General features: G+C 37.8%; 1 protein-coding gene across 2 annotated transcripts in view; it reads right to left on the bottom strand.

Moving 5' to 3' along the window:
• crim1 (cysteine rich transmembrane BMP regulator 1 (chordin-like)) overlaps window positions 1-21,696 on the bottom strand; it is a 144,557-nt gene that overhangs the window by 28,108 nt on the left and 94,753 nt on the right. For both annotated transcript variants that reach the window (XM_051867055.1, XM_051867053.1), the window contains exons 6-7: window positions 19,353-19,535; window positions 15,920-16,117 (exon numbers count right to left, since the gene is read on the bottom strand). In XM_051867055.1, the coding sequence (XP_051723015.1) occupies window positions 15,920-16,117; window positions 19,353-19,535 (381 nt within the window). The remainder of the gene's footprint in view (window positions 1-15,919; window positions 16,118-19,352; window positions 19,536-21,696) is intronic.

Raw genomic sequence — 21,696 nt, 5'->3', positions numbered from 1 at the left:
TTTTTAAATATGTCTATATTGCTTTATTTTTATTGCATTTTCATTTTTATTCAAGTACTTCAACTTAAATTAATTTTATTTCAGTATGTTAACAAGTCTTTAAGTTTAAGTTTTTTGATTTTTATTAGTTTTAGTTTTAAAGATAAACTAAATTTAAAAGTGTTTTTGTCTTACCCTGATTTACTATAAGCCTATTATATTATATTTTAGATCGGGCGGGGTGATTTTCACGGGAAATTACATACATGCATCACTCGCCCGTGTGTGTCTTGTCATATCCGTAAATAGTTCTGAAAAAGTTCCGAAAAGTTGCTCCTGCTACTTTGAGGTCAATGCAAAGTAATATATTTATTGCAGGATTATCGGAGTTATATTACTATGTGTAACATATAATTTGTAATTATTTAAAAAAAAAAGAGAAAAGCAAGTAAATTTAAGTGATCTATTTGTTATATTCGTGTCATGTAAGTTTAATGGCGTTGCAAATGTTTCTATTTACAACATGATTTTGCTGCTTTGAGTATTGTAGCCAATCACAGCCATTTCTGTTGAAAATAATGACCAATCGGAGGTGTTTAAGTTGAGAATCCGATCAGTTTCTCTCAAAACGCTGTACGAATTTAACATGTCAAACATCTTTCCAGACATGAGAAGCATTTATTAACATCTTGTCCAACAAAAGACAACATTTAAAAACATGTTTTTACTCCAAACTCACTTCATAAAGACAGTTGAGCATCCTTCTGTGAGATGATGTTTCTTCTTACACAGAATAAGGCAGTCGTGTGTTTATTAGTCATGTTTAATCAATCAAAGTGTTTAAATCTTCTGTTTATTGAGCTACAGCGATATGATGCGTGTTATCTTCTTCTACAGCAGGGCATATTTGGAGTTTCTGCATGAGAGCGCCCTCTGGCTTTCAGATGGAGAAGCATTTACTACTGATCACAGAGCCGTACAGCTCTGACAAGCTGTGCATAAAATAATCGCAGTCTTTGCCAAATTGCGTGCGGTTTAATCAAGATAAATCATGCAGCCCTAATTTAAATAGAAGATTTATTGTAAAGTTTAGTCAGATTCATTGATTAAAATGGGAGTTTTTGCACTCAGTGAGTTTGCGCTGTATTGATCGACAGCTTCAGTGATTATAAAGGAAGCACTCTTTACTTGCTGTCTGTGTAATTTCATTTGCAATTTGAAGAAAAGTTTTTGTTTTTATGAGAATTTGTGACCTTTCCTACAAATATATACTTCACTCTTCATTAAAAAAATTGATTTTTAATATTATAATAGAGATTTCATAATCTCTAAAAATACATTTAAAAGCAAAACATGTGGAAAAAATATATATATGAAGGAGTGGAAATAGCTAATGAGCCAAAAAGTGCTCCTCTGCTGCCATCTAACAGTTATAGTGGTAATGTCATGTCTTTTTTAAATTTTAAAATAAGTGTTTGTTTTTCACCAAATGTTAGTTTTCCTACATCATGAAACTTTTAGTTTTACAAATGGGGACAATCTTTAAAAGATGAACAAAAAATGTTTTTGGTCATCACATTTAAATTGTATAATATTTAAACTTTTGAGCTTTTAAGTCCTGGTAAATTTTATGTGAAGTACTTGAAAGTCCCTGAAAAGTCCTTCACTATTGACAGAGATCTAAATCTGTCTAATTTGCTGGGTCATGATCAAAACTATAGGCTTTTGTGATTCATCTTTGGATGCACCACACACACACACACACACACACACACACACACACACACACACACACACACACACACACACAGAGTTGGGTCGAGGGAGTAAGATTTGAAGACATCATCCGAGTTCGCCATACCTTGGCTTTTGGTGAATTGACGCCACTGGCACAGTCACAGAGCCGAAACAAAACCAAAAACATTTTCTTCCGCAAAACGCATGCAGTTTTGTTTTTTAACTGCTAGAGGGCCAAAAGTTACATAGTATACATTTAATAATAACAACACTGAATAAAACTGAATTTTGGATGAAAAATCCCTTACTTACATGTAAAAAAACAACAAATCTTATATCCGTTTGTCCACAATGACTTCTCAGTCTAATAAAAATCCGTAAAACATTTTTCCATTTAGGTTATGACACCTCTGACAAGTTTCTATTTGATCTCGATCCTTCCGATCCAAAGTTTTATTACATTCTGAAAAAGATGGGAAACGATGGACAGACAGAAAGAAAGAGAGATGATAGATCAAGTTGTCAAGGTCTAAAATGGATAAAAGACTTCATGACTACAAATACAGTTGATTTTGGCAGCAGTCCAAAAACGAACCATCATCACTGAAAATTGACTTTTTCAGAGTGCGACGAGAATCTATAATTCGCCACTCCTGCAAAACCTGAATGCTTGTAGTACATGCTGAAATTACTGACTGAATTGATTGGTTTGTGCTGTCAAACAGATCATCCAATCAGCTTCTCTCTTGGTTCTTGCAGATTTGAATGCAGTAGGAAAACAATTTCATGTTGAAGTATATAAGCAAACACGAGTACGCTTTTCATTTTTATTCGACTAACAACAGATGATCCATTTTAAAGGGACAGTTCACACACAAAAAAATGAAAATTCACGTCTTTTACACAAAGATTTTGCTTTGTGTGCTCTTTGAAAATTGCAATATATGGAGACTGTTTGGCTGTGTATTATGCTAATTAGTAACCGCAGGCACACGCTTCCTCGTAAAGAATAATCAGGAATCATTAGCTTTAGAATGAGTATGAGAACAAATGTATAAGCGTGTGCTGCTTGTACGCAATTATTAGTGAAGCAGTCCCACTGTGTTTTGTTTATGCTCATTAAGCTGCTCTTTTAAACAGCATGCTGTCTCTGGTGGGCTGACCCTAGACCGCACGGCTGGTGGGAGACACTGCGGTGGAGAGAGACGGACTTGTCAGAATTTGCAAGTGAGTCAAGACACGTACCTCTTTTGATTTGCTTGAACCGCACAGGGAGAAGAGACACATGAGCTGCCAGTGCCCAAAAGAGAGTGCCGTCATTGCATTAATAACTAGTTGTTCAGTAAAGTACCTTTCATACAGTTGCCATGGCCTGAATTTTGGGAGTAAATTTGTTATGTCCTTTTTATTGTATGGAAAGGGGAAGTGTGAATAAAAAATGCTTATAACACTTTTTTTTCAATGGTCCACTTCAGACATTCTACTAACTTTGCAACAACATGTCAATGAATTCTCTTTAGAGTATTAGTTTAGTTTTATTGATTTCTATAGCCCATTTAATAAATCCATAATCTGGGTGCCACCACCAAAAATGCACGATCCCCCTTGAGTTTCAAGCGCGTCATTGGTACCAACAACAACAAAGTATTTGATGACCATAAAGGCCTATTGGTCTGATGGTAGGACAGAAGATCAGACAGGTAGGATGGTGCCAAGCCTACCAGGGACTTGTACGCAAACAATAGTACCTTAAACTGAATTCTGAATTCAATAGGAAGACAATGCAAGCTAATAAAAAATAATACAGGGCCTAGGACAGAACCATGTGGTACACCACACGTGCAAGCAGCAGAGGAAGAAGAAGTGGGTCAATGACATGACGGGTCAATTTTTGTCCAAAGGCCTTAATAATAATAAAAAACAAAGATATGACATCCAATGTAGGGTATGTAAGGTAGTACAACTAGATCTCTTTTATTGAATCCAAAAGGTTTTAGTTATATTTGCTACATATAAAGGTATTTTAAAGATTTTGAAGTGTCAAAAGGTCATTTGGTTTAACCGTCCAAAGGCCAATACAGCCATTTCATTTGTTATTAAAATATCTTAAAATGTAATAAATGTATATATTTTTTATTCTGGCATGATTTTATAATATCATATATTAACATAGTGCAAAATCGTATTAAAATTATGTGTAGAAGTCGTTGCTTTGTTATGAGAAAGAGTGTCCACAAAAATGAATTTCATTGATGTCATTCGGAGTAACCAATATAAAGGGACCATTTTGGATCAAGTCATGTGGTCAATATCATGTGACAGGATGTGACATCATTCAGACACCTGCAAAGGACCACATGGTCATGAAGCAAAATAACTAAATCTCTTTTAACTATTTGAAAAATTCATGTTTTCACTTGTTCATACGCATTTCCTGAAACATCAGGTCATTCGGTACAACCGCTATAAAACATGGAAAATGTTGTAATATTTTAAAAACTTGTACTAAATATAAAATGTTTGATTGTCCTTTTGCTAGCTAGCTAGATATCAGCCTGTTAGCACTGTTTGAAAATATCGTCATTCGGTATAACCAAAAGTGTCATTCGGTAAAACCGAAGTTTTGGTTAAACCGAATGACTTTTTTAGTGACAAATTTTGTAAAAAATGAAAAAAGCAGTGTTAATTGATTACAAAAAACACAATCTTATTGTTAACACTTAATAAAACTTAAAAAATAATTTTATCTCCATTATGTTTTTTTTTTTTACACTTTTAAAAACCTTATTCATCAATTACCCAAGTATAGTTTTCAGTGGCTACAGAAAAAGATCTACCCTTAAGGTATGATGAGAACCAATTTAAGGCAACATACTGCTCTAAACGTTTCAATGGAATAGAGTGACTGATAGTATCAAAAGCAGCGCTTAGATCCAAAAGAACCAAAACAGCACATTTTCCTAAGTCGACAGCTAATAACAAATAATTTAACACTTTCAAAAGAGCAGATTCTGTATTATACTGAGCCCTGAACCCAAACTGAAACCTATCCAATATATCGTTATTCTTTAAGAAGGAGAAGAGTTGATGAAAAACATTCTTCTCCAACAGTAGTAGAATGTCTGCTTAATGTCTACTTTATTTTGATGCCGCCCAACAGACATTTTACTGACTAAAAATAACTTTGCAAGTACATGTCAACTTATTCTACTAACCCGAACCCTCACACTTAACCCTAGCCTAACAGTCTACTAATTCTCTAATGTAGTTGCTAAGTTACTTAGTAGAATGTCTAAAGTGGACCATCAAAATAAAGTGTTATCTAAGAAACTCGGATGGATTTGAAATCAAATAAGGGTAAACAGAATTTTTGTGGTCCTGCACTGTTACTGAATTGACAGTGCCAAGGCAAAAGAAATGAGTATGCTAGTCTGGATTAAATGTGAAAAAATAAAAAGACTGCATTGTAAAATAAAGCCAAGACAACACATCTTTCTACTGCATGTTCACTGGATACAACCAAAAACAAACATACAGCATGACTAGTCTAATCTGATTTACCAACAAATGACTCGCACAAAAAGACTCAAGATACAAGATATTGGACTGAAACGGTCTGACAAATCCTTCATTGAATAAACTTACTGGATTTGTCAAGTCATTACATTCAGACATGTTTGAAAAACAGTATCATTACTGTTCATATGATTGTAGTTTAAGATACACAGTTGAAGGTTTTTTTTTTTTAAACTTAATCAAACATTAAATTAAATATATACCAATAGGCTAAATATACACTAAAAAGTTTTTTTTTTTTTTTTTAAGAAATTAATACTTTTATTCAGAAAAGATACATTAATTCGATCAAAAGTGACAGTAAAAACATTTATAACATTTATATTAAACATCAGAATTCTTTCACAATATCACTGTTTTTAATGCTTTTTTATTTGATTTATTTTTTTAAATAAATGCAGCCTTGGTGAACTAAAGATGGACTATTTTTTGATGGACCATCGAAATAGTGTTACCAAAAAATCTCACATACCCCAACATTTTGAATGGTAATCTACCAAAAAATAATGTTAATAAATAATTCCAAAAAATGTTGTTTGGACCAGTTGGGTAGAGGGTTGAACCACTTGGTGCTATAAAAACACATTCTCTAGGAAACATTGGGTCTTAAAATCTACAGTCTATAATTCTCAAAAGCCTTTATTTTTATTAAACCTGATCACATAATGGCGACGAATGATTAACAGTTGCTACTTTTCCTGTCTCCAATTTGTCTCAAATGTAAGGACATAGTTATTAAATTAAAAACGAGCTCTCAGTGATAAATAGAAACCTGAAGCGAAAAAAACCCCAGCACCCTCTTTTTCCTCTTCATTAATGCACGCTGTTTCAACTACTGTAACATTTGAAGCCATGTCAGCGCTGGTGCCAAGTTTTGTTTCTTCCTATGTGGCCCGACAACAAACAGATCATGCTCATATTCAAAGACTGCTAGAAATAAACAAGTGAATTGTATATGAAATTGAAGGCACATATTTAAACACATTTAATGTGGAATAATACCAGTGCAAAGGGATAATGGCTGTGGGCTTTGCTTCAAAACGTGATGTGCGATCTTTGGGGGTTGAACCCAGCCTGACAGCTTTCATTTGCTTAATTACACATGCTGCGTCTGGTACAATAACTTGCTTCTGACAGGGAGAGGGTGTCACCTTGAGGAAATGAGGTCTTCTAACAAATAATAATTAGGAAATAAAAATGCACAGAGTGCAGGGCAGCTGGCAAATGAGCTAAATTAAGCTGTCCTGGGACCAGGGGGATAGAGTCAGGGCTGTGTCCAACAGGGCCCAGAGGACAGTGGCAGGACTGAGGCGGGACATGGACACACACCAGCAGTGGTGGGATGGATTCAGTGCCAAACAGTGCCAGTGACAAACGCGCCAGTGCTTGTGCTGGGTGGTATATTGAATATTTACAATGTATTCAATGTTATACAACAGTCAGTTGACCATATGTTCTTAAGAACGTCTGCAATAATACAAGCCAGCTGGAAAACTTCCGGTGAAATGTCATGTGTTGGTGCGTCAGTATTTTCAATGTCCTGAGGTAGCTTTAACAGCATCAATAGTGGAATACTTACGCTGCATTCACACAGGGCGTCAGCATCAACGCTTGACGGAGGGCGTGTCTGAAGCTTGCGTTGACGCGACCGTTATAGTGATAACAGCCAATCACATTATTTTCCAGTGTTGCATGAACGCAATTGGCTATCGACTGCACTAGAGTGTTTGCACAAGGCGATCTGATTGGCTGACGCCTGCGTTGGCGCTTGAAAAGTTGAGAAATCTTCAACTTCTGACGCTTGCAACGCGAGTGAAGCGACGCAACGGAACGCACAATTCAGTTCGGCAATGCATGGCGTCACCCATTCAAAGTAAATGAGAAGCATTGGCGCTGACGCCCTGTGTGAATGCAGCATTAGTTTATAATCAGAATATAGTCACTTAAATAGTCAGACCTAGCATTAATGTAGTTATTCAAACGTAAGATGACATACAATAAAGACGTGTCTCAGTGTTCCTCCTTGGCAAAATTCGAATCGTGTGAAAAAGTGTCAACAAACTAAAAATGAAAGATTTACTGTGCACTTTAGTTAGATTCATTGAATAAAATGTGAGTTTTCACAAGCTTTTTATTCATTCACAAGAAATGTTATTGTTTTTCATGAGATTTTGTGAATACTTCATACTTCACCTCGACAAAATGTATTCTTAAACCTAGTGATTTTATAATGTTTAATATTTATTCAAAAGCAAAACTGAGTGAAAAACTATTACAGGAAATAGCTAATATGAGCAAATAAATGCTCCTCTGCTGCCATCTCCTGGTTATAGGGGTGATTGTCTTTTTTTATTTTTAAATAAAAGTGTTTTCTATCAAACGTTGGATTTCCTACATCTTGAAATGTTCAGTTTTACAAATGGAGACAATCTCAGATGGATGAACAAATAATGTTTTTTGGTCATCATCACATTAAAAATAACATTTGAAGTGCTGGAAAAATGTTGCGTGTGCGTGTCTAATTACAGACACCGCGTTTATTTTTCAAACGTTCCCATTAGCTTCATCTTTATTGCAATCAATAAAACTTGTTTATTTGCAAATTAGGCAAGTGTGATAACTGGATTAAAATATGAATACAACTTTGAAAACTCAACCATTGATGGTTTTGTGTCGATGTACAGTGAGTACAGAATGACAGCTAACGGTTCACCGGAAATTACCAAACTGGCTTAACGTAAACCAGGAAGTAAACGTGCATATGGTCAGTTCTGGTCTGATAATTCAAGAAAAACTGAAAGTAAAAAAAAAAAAAAAAAAGAATAACTGAAAAATTTAATTTCAGTAGCCAGTACTCCAGTCTTCAGTGTCATATGATCCTTCAGATATCATTCTAATATGCTGCAAAAATACATTGCTGCATCAAGATATATATACATATACAGTATATATTGAATATAAAAAGGCTTGCCCTCGAGTACTATTGTAATATGTAAGCAAAGCATAGATTGAGGGGAAATGGCTCTGGAATGCGTTCATCACCTTCCCAAACGGCTGCATGTAACATGCCACATGTAAATGCGAGGCACAGCGAGAGAAGAGTTCTCTAGACCTTGCCAACAGGTATGGCTATTTAGGACCTCTATCGAGGGGGATATCAGGCATCATTACAGCTGCTTTTATTTCCCCATTTCCCATCTTTTAATAGGGCCACATATGGCTCTGCTGAATGCATATGTCCATTTCTCTGCTTTACCCGACGAGAAAAGAAATCATCAAAATCTTTATTTTTTATAAGGCTGCCGACACACCGACAGCAGGAGACAACAGGCTTTGTTATGGATGGAACCACCAAGGTAACAAAAACAGGACTGTGTGTGTGACTTCAAAACACGAGTCATGGACACAATAAATTTGTTGTTCTGCATTGAATAGGAGCCTTTTCGTACACAAGGCATTGAACATATTCATTAAGTACTGTATCTGTGACAAAAGGAATTCATTAAAGTTCTGAGTTCAAAATAAATTGCATTCTATAGATGTCATCTGTGACAGAAAACTTCAACTTGTCAAAACTATTAACTATCAGCTTGTCAAAACATACTATTTACTTGTAAAAACTGGAGTAATATTTGGAGTAACCACTATAAAGGGACCATAATAAAGGGACCAAAGGGACCAACCAATATAAAGGGACCATTTTGGATCAAATCATGCGGTCAATATCATGTGACAGGATGTGACATCATTCAGACACCTGCAAAGGACCACATGGTGATGAAGCAAAATAACTAACTCTCTTTTAACTATTTGAAAAATTCATGTTTTCATTTGCTCATATGCATGTCCCGAAACATCAGGTCATTCGGTACAACCGCTATAAAACATGGAAAATGTTGTAATATTTTAAAAACTTGTACTAAATATAAAATGATTGATTGTCCTTTTGCAAGCTAACTAGCTAGTTAGCTAGATATCAGCCTGTTAGCACTGTTTAAAAATATCGTCATTCATTATAACCAAAAGCGTCATTCGGTAAAACCGAAATTTTGACTTTTTTGGTTACAAATTTTGTCCATATTGTAAAACATGACAAAAGCAGTGTTAATTGCTTATAAACTTAATCTCATCTTAATCAATCTTAATATCATTGTTAACACTTAATAAAACTTCAAAATTAATTATATCTCCATTAGGTTTTTTACACTTTCAAAAACCTTATTCGTCAATGACCCTTATGCCTTATATATAGTTCAAAAAGTTATAACCAATCTTTCAACTCCTTTAATGGCTATGTAAACACGATAAACCCAGTAAGTTTTGCATGATAAAGCCGAAATGGATCATTTATCCATTCACAGTTATTGGACTAGAAACAGACATCCATTTACATTAAACAGGAGTCCCACCATTCAAAGAACGATTCTGAGAACGTTATAGCTCAAATAACTCAATAACATTTTTGTACTGAAGAATATGTACAGCACTTAAATAAAAAAACAAAAACTGCATATTTCTGCTTTTAACTTTCCATGGTGCAAGGCAGACATTTATAGCAAGTGATTTACTTTAATCTGTTTTTTGTTTGTTTTATCAAATTGATCTAAAGTATCTAAATTGTTTTCTTTAGTTACTGAACAGGCCACTGCTGCTTTCAAAAGAGCTTAACTTGTATTAAATCTGGAATAACTATTTAAAGAGCTTACATCACATTGTAGCCGTGGGGAACAGATGACCAAATATCAACCCTTTAGTAATACCGCTGCTCTACTGGCATTTAGCTGATGCTTTTATCCAGAGCAACAGTATACAGTATACAGTATTACAGTGAAAATAGCCCTGGAGCAACTTAGGGCCTTGCTCAAGGGCTCAAAGTTAACAGTTAATGAATGGCTCCTTGCTGGATTCAAACCTGCAACCTTCTGGATGCCATTCCAGATATAAGAATAGCTCACTAAAAATGACGAAAAAACACAATTTAAGTAAAAGTGGTGCATATGGTCTCAAATGCTATATTCCAAGTCTTCTGAAGCCATTTGTGTGAGTAAAGGCTGTGACACTAACATATATCACTCTGACTGGCTGTTCAGCTTAGCGAACCAGTGCACAAGAAGAAGAATGGAGGTGACGAAAGCAAGCAAACAGTGAAGCAACTTACCAGACATATTCAAAGAGGGTATATTACAAATCTGTCTGTACTAGTGATCGAAATTGGTGTGAAAATGCTAAGCAAGCAGGCTTTGTTTACCGTTTATATATCCACAGTCATAGCTCTTCTTATTTCCCTTTTTGAATGACGAATACAGACTACTGCCACCTGCTGGTATGGAGAGATATTTTTGTCTCACACAGACGCAGGCTGTAGTCTTTGCGGTGTGTTCAAGCTCAGTTTTTTGGCTCAGGCACAGGTGACGTGAGGCGATACCAGTGTTGCCAAGTCTGCGGTTTTCCTGCGGAATTGGGCTACTTTAACACTGTTGCCGCAGGTTGTTTTTCATGTCAGTGGGTTTAAGCGTGACATTAAGCCCCTGAAATGCTAATTTTACCAAGGGAACCCTGCCAAAAACAGATTTGACCCCTGGAACACAATTTTTACCGGCTGACCCCTCAAAACGCGATTGGGCTAGTTTTGAGTAGCAATAGGGTAGGTTTTGTTGTGAAAACCGGGCAACCTGGGCGACACCACAGTCAACTTCTTTGATGTTGGTTTGGTCTAAAGGCCTTTAAAGATTTTAAATGTTATTTAATTGTTTGTCTGTTTGTCACACAAAGGTATTTTATGACTTCAGAAGACTTCAGAAATATGGTGCACAAGACATATAAGATCACTTTTAAGGTGCTCTTTCAGTCACTTCTGGAGCTTGACAGCTTTAAACTCACTTTGGCTGTATGGAAAAGCTAAGAGATTGTGAAAAATAACTTTTTTTTTTTAACTTGAGCGGTGGTAGAAAGTGTAAATGTGGCCATGAACTGCTTTTATGTTGTGAGACAATCTGCTAAACTTCTCTTTTTGTGCTCCATGGAAGTAAGAATAACATATCGGTTTAAATGGCATGAGGGTGAGTAAATGATGACAGAATTGTCATTTCTGTGTGTCTATCCCTTTAACCACTAAGCTACACCATCCAAGTAGCAAAATACGGAGTGATGAATTCATAAGAAGCACTGAGCGGTTAGTCACCTTGCCGTCACAGTGGGAGGATTTTGAAACCGTTTGAATATTTTCACATTCATGTAGTCTATCTGTGCTTAACCTTTCACTGCAGTCCGCGATGATGAGCAGGCACACACGCTGCCTTTGATCTACCTCTGCACCGCCCGGAGAATGAGCGAGAGAGAGGGAATTCAAATAAAGGGAGAGCGCTGTATTTGAGATGTGGTTTGAGATGCATCGGTGGTATTGTGTGTATAGAACTTTGTATGGAAAGCCATAGTGCACTACCCCCTCACTTCACCTCAGTACCGAAGTGAGTGCTCTCCACGGTCAGGCAGACCTATCTAAACCTCTAATTGCTTCACAGGCCAAAAGGCGTATGAAAGATTAATTGAAAAGGGTGAATGTGAGTGTTCTGCTCGGCAGAGGTCTGCAGACATGCTGCTGTCACTCTATGTCCATCCACTGCTCTCTCCTTCTCTACCTCAACCAGCTCAAAAAACCTCGAGTTTTACGGGCGTATATCAGACCTCCTTGCATCCTGAATTAGGTGCACTGCATAATAATAATAATAATAATAATTATTATTATTATTTTGCTATTTTCTAAAGAAGATGTGAATGGTGCAAGCAAAACGTATGCCAGAATGTTGGGGTATTGTTTGCTATGCAGTTGCTGAGTGAGTAAATAATAATAAATACATATAGCTGCAAGCAGCAATTAAGGGGGCAAAGCACAACAAAAGCAAACAAGGAAGCTAGCAGCAGACAATGTCATAATGGACTATGATAGCAACTGAGACAAAGACACTGCATGTCAATTTTGAAGTCAATCAGACCAACAGTTCTGCAGTTAGTGCCAATTTCAATTTTTGTTCAATTATAGTGCCATCAAATGGCGCAGTCCCACCACTTTTTGTGTGTGTCCTCAGTGTGCCCGCATACATAAGTGTGTCAAATTTGGTGAAAATATCTCTTTTGAGAGTTATAGACATTTATATGTAACACATAAAAAAACTACCCACACCTGACTTTGACTGCATGATTGCATTTTTTTTGCCACTTACTATCAAAATTTTACATTTGGCCATAAGCATATAGTTAACGACCCATGTTTCCGATTTTCCTATGGTGGTTTCGTCTTGATTGGACTAGCGGTTTCTAAGATATTACTAAATCACAATGTTGCACTAACCATAAGGCGAAACCTAACATGTTTGGTATCGTTGGACTTAGCAAGGATTCCTGAAAATAGGTCAACCACATCCAAAGTTATAAGCATGTCAATAATTTTTTTTGCCACTATGTGGCGCTGGTCTGAAACTTCTCAAACTACTTCAGGGTATCATGCCGATTACCCTATACCGAGATTCGCAATGATACATTCATGCATTCATAAAACACAGCATTTTACTATAAAATTCAAAATGGCCGACGTCCAAAATGGCTGATATGGAAAAATTGGATATCATTCGACTTGGCATGACGTCCTAAATCTAATGAGACAACTTTACGATTTTTGGATAAACCGTTCAGAAATTATAAACAAAAATATCAATTTTTGTATCTCCTGACCAGTAGGTGGTGCTGCGCCAGGACGCAGCATGTAACCTCAGGTCATGCTTGTGATGACATGGACCAAGTTTGGTCTGAATACAATAACGCATTGAGGAGATAGAGCCTTACGTCTATTTCCGCTAGCTCTACGTTAAATGTGATCGCACGTTTTTTAAAAACGGTTAGACAAATCAACTTGAATTGTACAACTTTTTGTTGGCATGATCTGAAGATGATCTGGTTCAATTTTTGTGAAAATCGAAGCTACGGCCGCGGAGGAGTTAAAAAAAAGTAGGTTTTTCTGAAAATTCAAAATGGCGGGAATATTTTCATGACGGAAAATGAAGGGCCTGGCATCAGAATAGTAATACTAACATAATAAAGTGTCTATTCTGGAAAAAAATTGAAATGTTAAACACTTTATCATCGTAGGTTGAAATTTGAATCAAATTTGAAATGCCCTTTTTCAACTAAAAAATGGCAAAGGTTTTTATGTAGTAAAAGAAGAAGAAAAAACTTAAAATGTGAATTTTTCAAAAGAGTTGTCATACGGCATGTGAAAATCACAAGTAAGACTGCTTAGAAACTGCTTCTCTACAAGCCACACAATTTGTGGCATCACTCATGTCCGTAGCACATTTGTTGACATCCATAACCCCGACTGTGAGCCATAGTAAGGCTTGCCTTAACTATTAGCAAGCACCACTATGAGACAAAGCACTCCAGGCGTTGTTTTCTCTCAATACTGAGCCAGAGCAAGAGAAAGATGCTTCATTTGCTTGGATCTTTAATTGGAAGGAGGTTGAAGGTGCAGAGGGTAGATGAGACAGACAGGAATCCTATTACCCCCAGTGTGACTCAATTCCACTGGAACGGCATTGATCATAATCAACACGACAGTTGGTGGAATCTCGCCTCCACAGCCACAAAAAATGGTGGTTGTTTAGTATGGTTTTTCATAACCTCCTTCACACATATTGTCTGTCTGGCATTTAGGATGGCTTGATAAGATTGTTAATCGCTCTGAACAAGCTTTCCTTTCCTTTCCCAGTCCCAAGTCTGTGAGTAACAGGGAATAAAAAGAACGTCATGTAACTTTGTGATTTGAAAATCTAGACGGCAAACAGAGACGTGAGAAAATCTATATTCTCCAGCTTTATTCAAAAGGATGATGTCATTGGTTGACACACAGCCAATCCCGGGAGAAATTCATTATCCGACATACCTGCCACTCATCTATCACTCGCTCGCCTCTTCCCATGTGTGAAATAACCTTTATAAACCCTCTCTACAAGAATGTAGTCCACGCCCCGGCAAACAGACCTGCATTCCTGCATACCGAAGTGCGCATCCATACCTCGCGGTGCTTAATCAAAGCTTATGACGAGATACAAAACGATACGGAGCTCTCGCTCGCAACAAACACTGAGCGGGAAACCCAGCCAGCTGCAGTGGGAGTGGAAGTCCCAGGGGTAGCCGCTACAGATCTGTGAGCAGTATGAAAAATACACTGGCAGGCGGGATATGATATTCCACTGCTGGTGAGGGTAGGGAGTAAGGTCTAATGGAGGGAAATCCACAGGAAGGGTTTGGTGCAGTGTTGCATGACAGTAAAGGAGACACAATGCGTATAGACCTGAGATATGAGACGATGGAGATGTTTAGGTTGTGCTGGAAGCGAGTTGCTGGGGATCCAGGTATGCACCTGCCTGCACTGCTCTCAGTCTAGTAGATTATTCACACATACAGTATGTGACTGGAATGGAAACTCAAAAACATTCAGAGTACTAGAGAACATCGAGAGGAAGTGCTCGCTCTCACATACAGAAGTCCATTTCATTTTAGCAACTGAAGCAGTTCAAAAAACAATTCACTGATTTGAGTCGTCACTCACTGCGATGTCCTCATCGTTTTGTAGACAAATAAGTCCATATTTAGATAGCAGTGTTTGCAAAGGCAAGTACTGCTATAATAAATTCAGTGTTGTGGTACTCAGTCTTGCAGTCTGTCTCAAGTCCAATATTTTCATGGTCTTGGTCTAGTCATGGACTCGGCCTGGATTAAACTTACTCAGGTCTCAGCCTGGACTCAGACTCAAATGAGTTGTAACAGTGAATTCATGTTCATATTAAGTGTTAGAGGTGATCCGTCGCAACTTGCGATTGTCACCCGGCTGATTAAATGCGCATTCACACTGAAAGGACTCAAGCCATATCTAGGGGCCAGATTATCATAAAGAGTACTTGATTTGGGCTGGTAAGGGACAATCTAACAATCTAGTGATGACCCACAGTACAACACTCTAGCAAACATCCAGAATGACCCATAAATTGCATACAATCTAAAAAATGCTGGGTTACAAACAACTCAAGTTGGGTTGAATATGGACAAACCCAAAACTGCCCATTTAACCCAACCTCTGGGTTAAAGAACCCAGTTGCTGGGTTTGTCCATTTTCAACCCAACTTGGATTGTTTTTAACTCCATTTTTTAGAGTGTAGTAAGGCGCTTAAAGCACACCTTAGCAACTGCCTAGCAATACCCTAGCAACCACCCAGAACACGCTAACATCATAGAAGGCAAGCATTGTGTTAGTAGTGAGGACAAGCAAAACTCACATGTATAAAATGTAATATAAAATGTAACACTCAGCAAGACAAAACTGTAGCTTCACCATGACAGTACTTGACCCGAAAGTGAAACTGGCTATAGAAGATAGTTTACACCGGCTATAGCTAACTATTGAAGAGTTTACACTGGCTATTGTGATAAATGTAATGCATTCATGATTGTGACACATTTCATAATGACACATAACTAGAAACATTCCTGTTCATGTACTTGCATCGAATGTTTCAGGTCCAAGAACGATACAACACAACGCCAACCCACATCCAAAAAGTGCATTTGTTCTTACCCTCACACACGGGGCAGCACTCTCCAGGCACGGTGACAGGATTGAGGCAGCTGTGGCCGCAGGCAGCTGCCACACAGCGGGCGTCTCCACTCACACACTGGCAGAAGGTGCAGTCGTCCTCACGCCAATGGTCTCCGTGAGCCAGGATCTGCCCATTCACATAGCAGCCGGCTAAACTGAGCACTGGGTAGATGGGGTCTATAGGGAAGAAGGTAAGAGAGAAGAAAGTCATTGAATGATAGCTGCCACACATCAGTACTGACATCCTGTACAGTGCACCCTGTTGGAAAAGTCAGTTTAAGCTGTTTCAGAGCATTGCAGATGTAGCAGATGGTTCTCGACCACCTTAAGTTTGGCTGGATTGCTGCTGGTTTAAGATATTCTACAAGGTTGCACCAACTAATAACCAGCTTGGACTAGCAAATTACCAATTTAAATCATCTAATGACCAGCTTGGACTAATTTGGACCAACTAATGACCAGCCTAGACTAGCTAATACCCAGCATAGACTAGCCAATGACCAACTTAGACCATGTGATGATTAGCTTGGACAAGTTTGGACCAGATCATTATAATCTTGAGCCCCTTTCACACAGATATTCTGAAAAATTTCTTTCAGAAATTTTGGAAAATTCATTGGTAGATGGCTGAGGCTGGTCTGCAAACGCTGGGTTCTCTCATGGGATCTCTCCATTGTATTGGAAGCATTGTCAGATGCTCCCTTCGAACCCTTAAAGTCAACCTCTGTGAAGCTTCTGACTCTCAAGGTAGCTTTGTTTATTGCCATTACCTCTCTAAAAAGGGTAGGAGACTCTGTCTGTCGCCTCCTCCTGCTATGATTTTGCCCCTTGACTGGTCAAGGTGATACTGCACCCTAGGCCAGATTACGTCCCTAAGGTGCTTTCTTCACCATTTCATCCTGTCGTTCTTCAAGCCTTCTCTCCTCCACCGTTTGAAACTCAGGAGAAGGAGAGGCTTAATAAGATCTGTCCAGTCAAGGCTCTTAGGGTTTACGTCCACCGCTCAGGCCAGTGGCATAAATCTGATCAACTTTTTGTCTGCTTTGGAGGGTGCAACCGAGGTTCCGCTGCTTACAAACAGACTATATCTAACTGGGTTTCGAATGCGGCCATTTTGGCCTATGAGGTTCATGGGGTTGCTTCGCCTCTAGGAGTTAGGGCCCATTCTACCCAAAGTATTGCTGCTTCTAAGGCTCTAGCAAGAGGAGTGTCTTTATGCAATGTTTGTGCTGCGGCAGGCTGGTCCTCTCCGCGCACATTCATCAGGTTTTAAAGCGTGGATGTGGAGTCAACCCCAGGGTCTTAGGTCCTCTCTGGGTCCTTCCTGTACTACAGTGCTTGTGCAAACTTCCACAACCAAACCGGTATGCAGGCATCCTCTCAGTATGGCAGCATGGTTATTGCCATTCCCACTGCATCAACACCATAACTTGGCGTCGATGTTCCCTCGAAATGGAACATCTCTGGGTTATGTATATAACCCGGTTCCCTGGGTTATAATTTATAGAATTAATTACGCACGTCGTTGCATCAACTGACTTCATCTTAGGCCAATAGCTTGGCATGTACTACACTTGACTCAGACACTGGCTCAGGCTGAAGGCATTCCCATTGGTCAACATCATGACATGGTGTTCAAGTTGGTCATGCAAATTTGCTGTGTTGACCAATAAAAAGCTTCTGGGTTTGAAAGTGACTTCTGTGTGACCTGTGCTTCATACATTGCTACGCTTTTGACAGTTAGAGCTGTGACAATACATTCTCCATTCTCGATATAATTATTCTGGATCGATTCTGATATTTTCCGAATGTACTGCGATTCTCTTAGTTTTTAACAGCAGATGGCGCTCTAGGCTAGTTTTTAACCGTACACTCAAATGCCCACAAAGAAGAGTGCTGGAGATTGCTTGTGCATTCGGCTGAGTCATGTAAGTGGTTAAATATACTTGCACCTCGGCTCAGAATGCTTTTATGATGCAAGATTAATATAAACACAGCCTACTGCGAACACCCTTGTAATTCACTTCGACCTTTCGGACTTTATGATTATTTTAGGTTTAAGTGGTGTGTGTAAGGAATTGGAAGCAGGCAGAGTATTGAAGCACGTAGTGCCATCTGCTGTTAAAAACTAAGCTCAGAATCGATTTGCGATACATTTGGAAAATATCAGAATTGATGCAGAATAATTGTGTTGCAAATAAAGAATTGATGTAGTGTCCCAGCCTTATTGGCAATGGACCTTCTTTTACCCATGAAATTTTGCTAATGCGACCGCAACTTGGGGGCCTCGGCAAACTCCCAAAAGGGCCCCAAAATGACTTAAAATAAGGCAGAAAAAGCATTAAAATAAGCTAAAACAACTACAAATTCTTTGGTCTAATTGTAAAAGTGTGATTTCTAGACCCAAAAAAGTCATGTGAATTGATAAAATCTTCTAACTCCATGGCTATTTCATAGTTATGGCAAAGAGTAAAATATTTTATCAGGTGGAAATTGTGAGTACAAAATATTTTAAAAAAATCCTTATACAGTACATCATAAATAACTGGAAATGTCATGAAAGCTTTGAAAATTGTTGTGGACACAGGGGACCCTCGAAGTCAAAAAGGTTTACGATTAAATTCAAATTATTTGTCTCCTTCATAAGCCGAGGCTGCCTATGAGTCAGCATTTGGATTTATACAGGCTTATATTTACTGTGAGCCATGTAACTTTAGTTGGCCGATTTCATTTGTTTAATTCATCGCAGTAACCCTCTCAGGAGGAAAGCTACAGGGGAGTGGGGAATTTCACTTTAATTAACTACATAAGAGCAAAATCATTTGCAAACTAATTTCAACATGACCACAATCTGATAAATATAACATGAGCAGAAAATGTGGCAAGGTAATTCCAAAACGTAATGTATTGGACAACACAACCTACCCACAAGAGAAGCATAGCAATCGAAATTACATGCTCCCTGGCAGCCTATTACAGGTTGTCTTCAAAATAAAACAATGAACAGTTTCCCTGAACTAATTAGCCCTGGATGCTCATTGAATTGGAAGAATACAAGCACACAAAGAATTTATTCTGCAAATTTATCGTCCAATCGATAGAATCTTCCCCATCATGCAATGTAAAAACACACAATATCCTCTGATATGTTAAAAAACTAGTCACGTCATAATTGCTTTAGAATCTAGTTTTGAACCTGGATGACATTAAAATTCATTAAAATTCACAAAAATCACTTCAATTACAGGCAGAACATCAACAGCAAATGCAAAACAGGCCCTAAGGCACAAGGCTAATGCTAAAGACAGCTTGTATCATTTGGAGAAAGGTGCAAATACACCTGCTTACGCTCTTATCAAACAGTGTACGAAGAACAGGAAGGTTTCCTGAGCTAATGCAAGGGTCATCTAACCTTCACAGACCGGACAACACTCTCCATCAGGAACGTAGTAGCGCTCACAGTGGAGGATTCCACACTGGGCCGTAAAGCACACGGATACCCCTCCCTGACAGCGGCAGAAGCGACAGGCGTCCATCCTGAACATGTCCCCATCATGGTACTCCACTCCGTTGAAAGTGCAGGCCGGCTTTGTCTCTGCAAAACACAGTAATCAGGACACAGTGCATTAGAGGTTGTCGCATATATGACTGACAGAACAACAAAACAAACAGGGTCTTGATGATAGGGCCAAGAAGAATAGTTAGTTATGGGGTACATAGGGACCTAACTGTTGGGCATTTGTGACCGAGAGAGCTTTTAGCAGCCATGGCAACCTCTAGATACCCAATTCCCCTTTCAGCACATGCATTACAATGCCTACACTTTTATAAATGGGAACGGCCTGCTTTTTTCTTTTTTCTCCAAATGAAGTATCTTTACATATATTCACACTTGGATGACTTGTATTAATGCAGTATTCTTAAAAAAAAAAAAAAAAAAAAAAAAAAAAAAGCTCCAAAACTCCAAACAAAGAATTATCACTTATAAAAAAGGACACTGAACTGCTAAAAATCCTGTTCTTAATCAGTATATTTGTCTTGTCTCTCTGTATTTTTATATATAAAAGTTATAATTATTAAATTGACTATCTCATAGATTTGTAGTTAACACAAATTAACACTGTGACAAGCAGGGTGGGGCCGAGAGCCGTGGGAATGGAGTGAGTGCTTATGAACGTCACCAGCACACAACCCCGGTCTCGAGTCCCACGGAGGAGCTCCGGAAGGATAAAAGGAGGAGTGATGACAGTAATGCATTACAAGTAATGTGAGTTACGTAATCAGATACCTTTGTTAAAAGTAACGCATTACTTTTAAATTTACAACAAAATATCTGAGTTCCTTTTTTAAAAAAAATAAAAACAGTAAAAATGCAAACTAATATGCAAACCTGCAATGATTAAATATGATAAATAACTCAAATATACTTTTGTATTTAATCTCACATTATTAACCAATGTCTTTGCTGCTGACCTTTGATGATCCAATTCAAACACACTAATAAGCAAAAACAATTTTAGATAAACATCACAATTGTGTTTCATTTTTTATTGCATGTTTTTATTGCTCAAGTAAGAGTGTTAAGCTTTCTTCTCTTGCATCCTATTCTTCTTCAATCCAGAATGGCAGCACAGCTGAACATAGGGTTGCCAGGTTTTCACAACAAAACCCGCCCAATTGCTACTCAAAACTAACTCAAAACTAGCCCAATCGCGTTTCCCCGGTAAAAATCATGTTCCGGTTGGTAAAATCCACATTTTTGTCGGGGTTCCCCTGGTTTCATTCGCATTTAAGGGGCTAAATATCATGTTATTTAGAGTCGCTTCAACCCGCGGACATGAAAAACAACCCGCGGCAACAGTGTTAAAGTAGCCCAATTCCGCAGGAAAACTGCAGACTTGGCAACACTGGCTGAAAGGTTTGTTTGAGCTGCGCCCTCTGCTGTATAGGAGTGAATTTGCATTTCCTTCAGCCTGATGCTTATTTATTCCACTTCTGGTGTGAAAAGGCCTTAACATATCTTTTTCTTTTTTTGTTATTAAAAAACCAACAAGCAGAGAAAAAGTACCGGATTACTTTCTATAAAAAGTAACTAAGTAACACAATTAGTTACTTTTGTTAGGGAGTAACACAATATTGTATTGCATTACTTTTAAAAGTAACTTTCCCCAACACTGGTAATAAATAATAAAACAACTCTGGTCATAATCTGATATTTTGCTTGAGTTGAGCATTGATGATGAATAAATTGCATCATAGAAATACTGGAAAGGACATTACTTTTGCTAAACATCCCATGTGAGTTTGAGTTAATGAATAAATTACCTATAAAGTGTTTTTCCCCATCATTGCTAATATATATGTCCTTCAAACAAGGTAAATTAAAAAGCATATTTCTGTATAGGTCTTTCTTCTTGTGAATAAAAATGAGTCTTTAAATTAGATAAACATCTTGTTTTGAGCAATATTAAAAAATATTGAAAAGCATTGTTTAGTAATACTTCATACTTTATGAATTTAATAATTAACCTTCATTTTTTCACACAGTGACAGTTATTCTTAGGTTATAACACCAAAACATGTTTGATTTGAGAAATATGTGCCACTTCCTCTCCTTGTGCTTATGTTTAATCACGCCAAACACGTCCTTGAACACGTCTGATCACAACATAGTTGACAGACACAAGTCGTCTGAAGGAAGCCTCGAACTATGACAAACAAGAGGCCTTGGAACATTGCATAAAAAACTTTCAAAT

The sequence above is a fragment of the Ctenopharyngodon idella genome, chromosome 17, assembly GCF_019924925.1.
Source record: "Ctenopharyngodon idella isolate HZGC_01 chromosome 17, HZGC01, whole genome shotgun sequence".
Taxonomy (NCBI): domain Eukaryota; kingdom Metazoa; phylum Chordata; class Actinopteri; order Cypriniformes; family Xenocyprididae; genus Ctenopharyngodon; species Ctenopharyngodon idella.
This window is presented reverse-complemented; position numbering and strand designations above follow the sequence as displayed.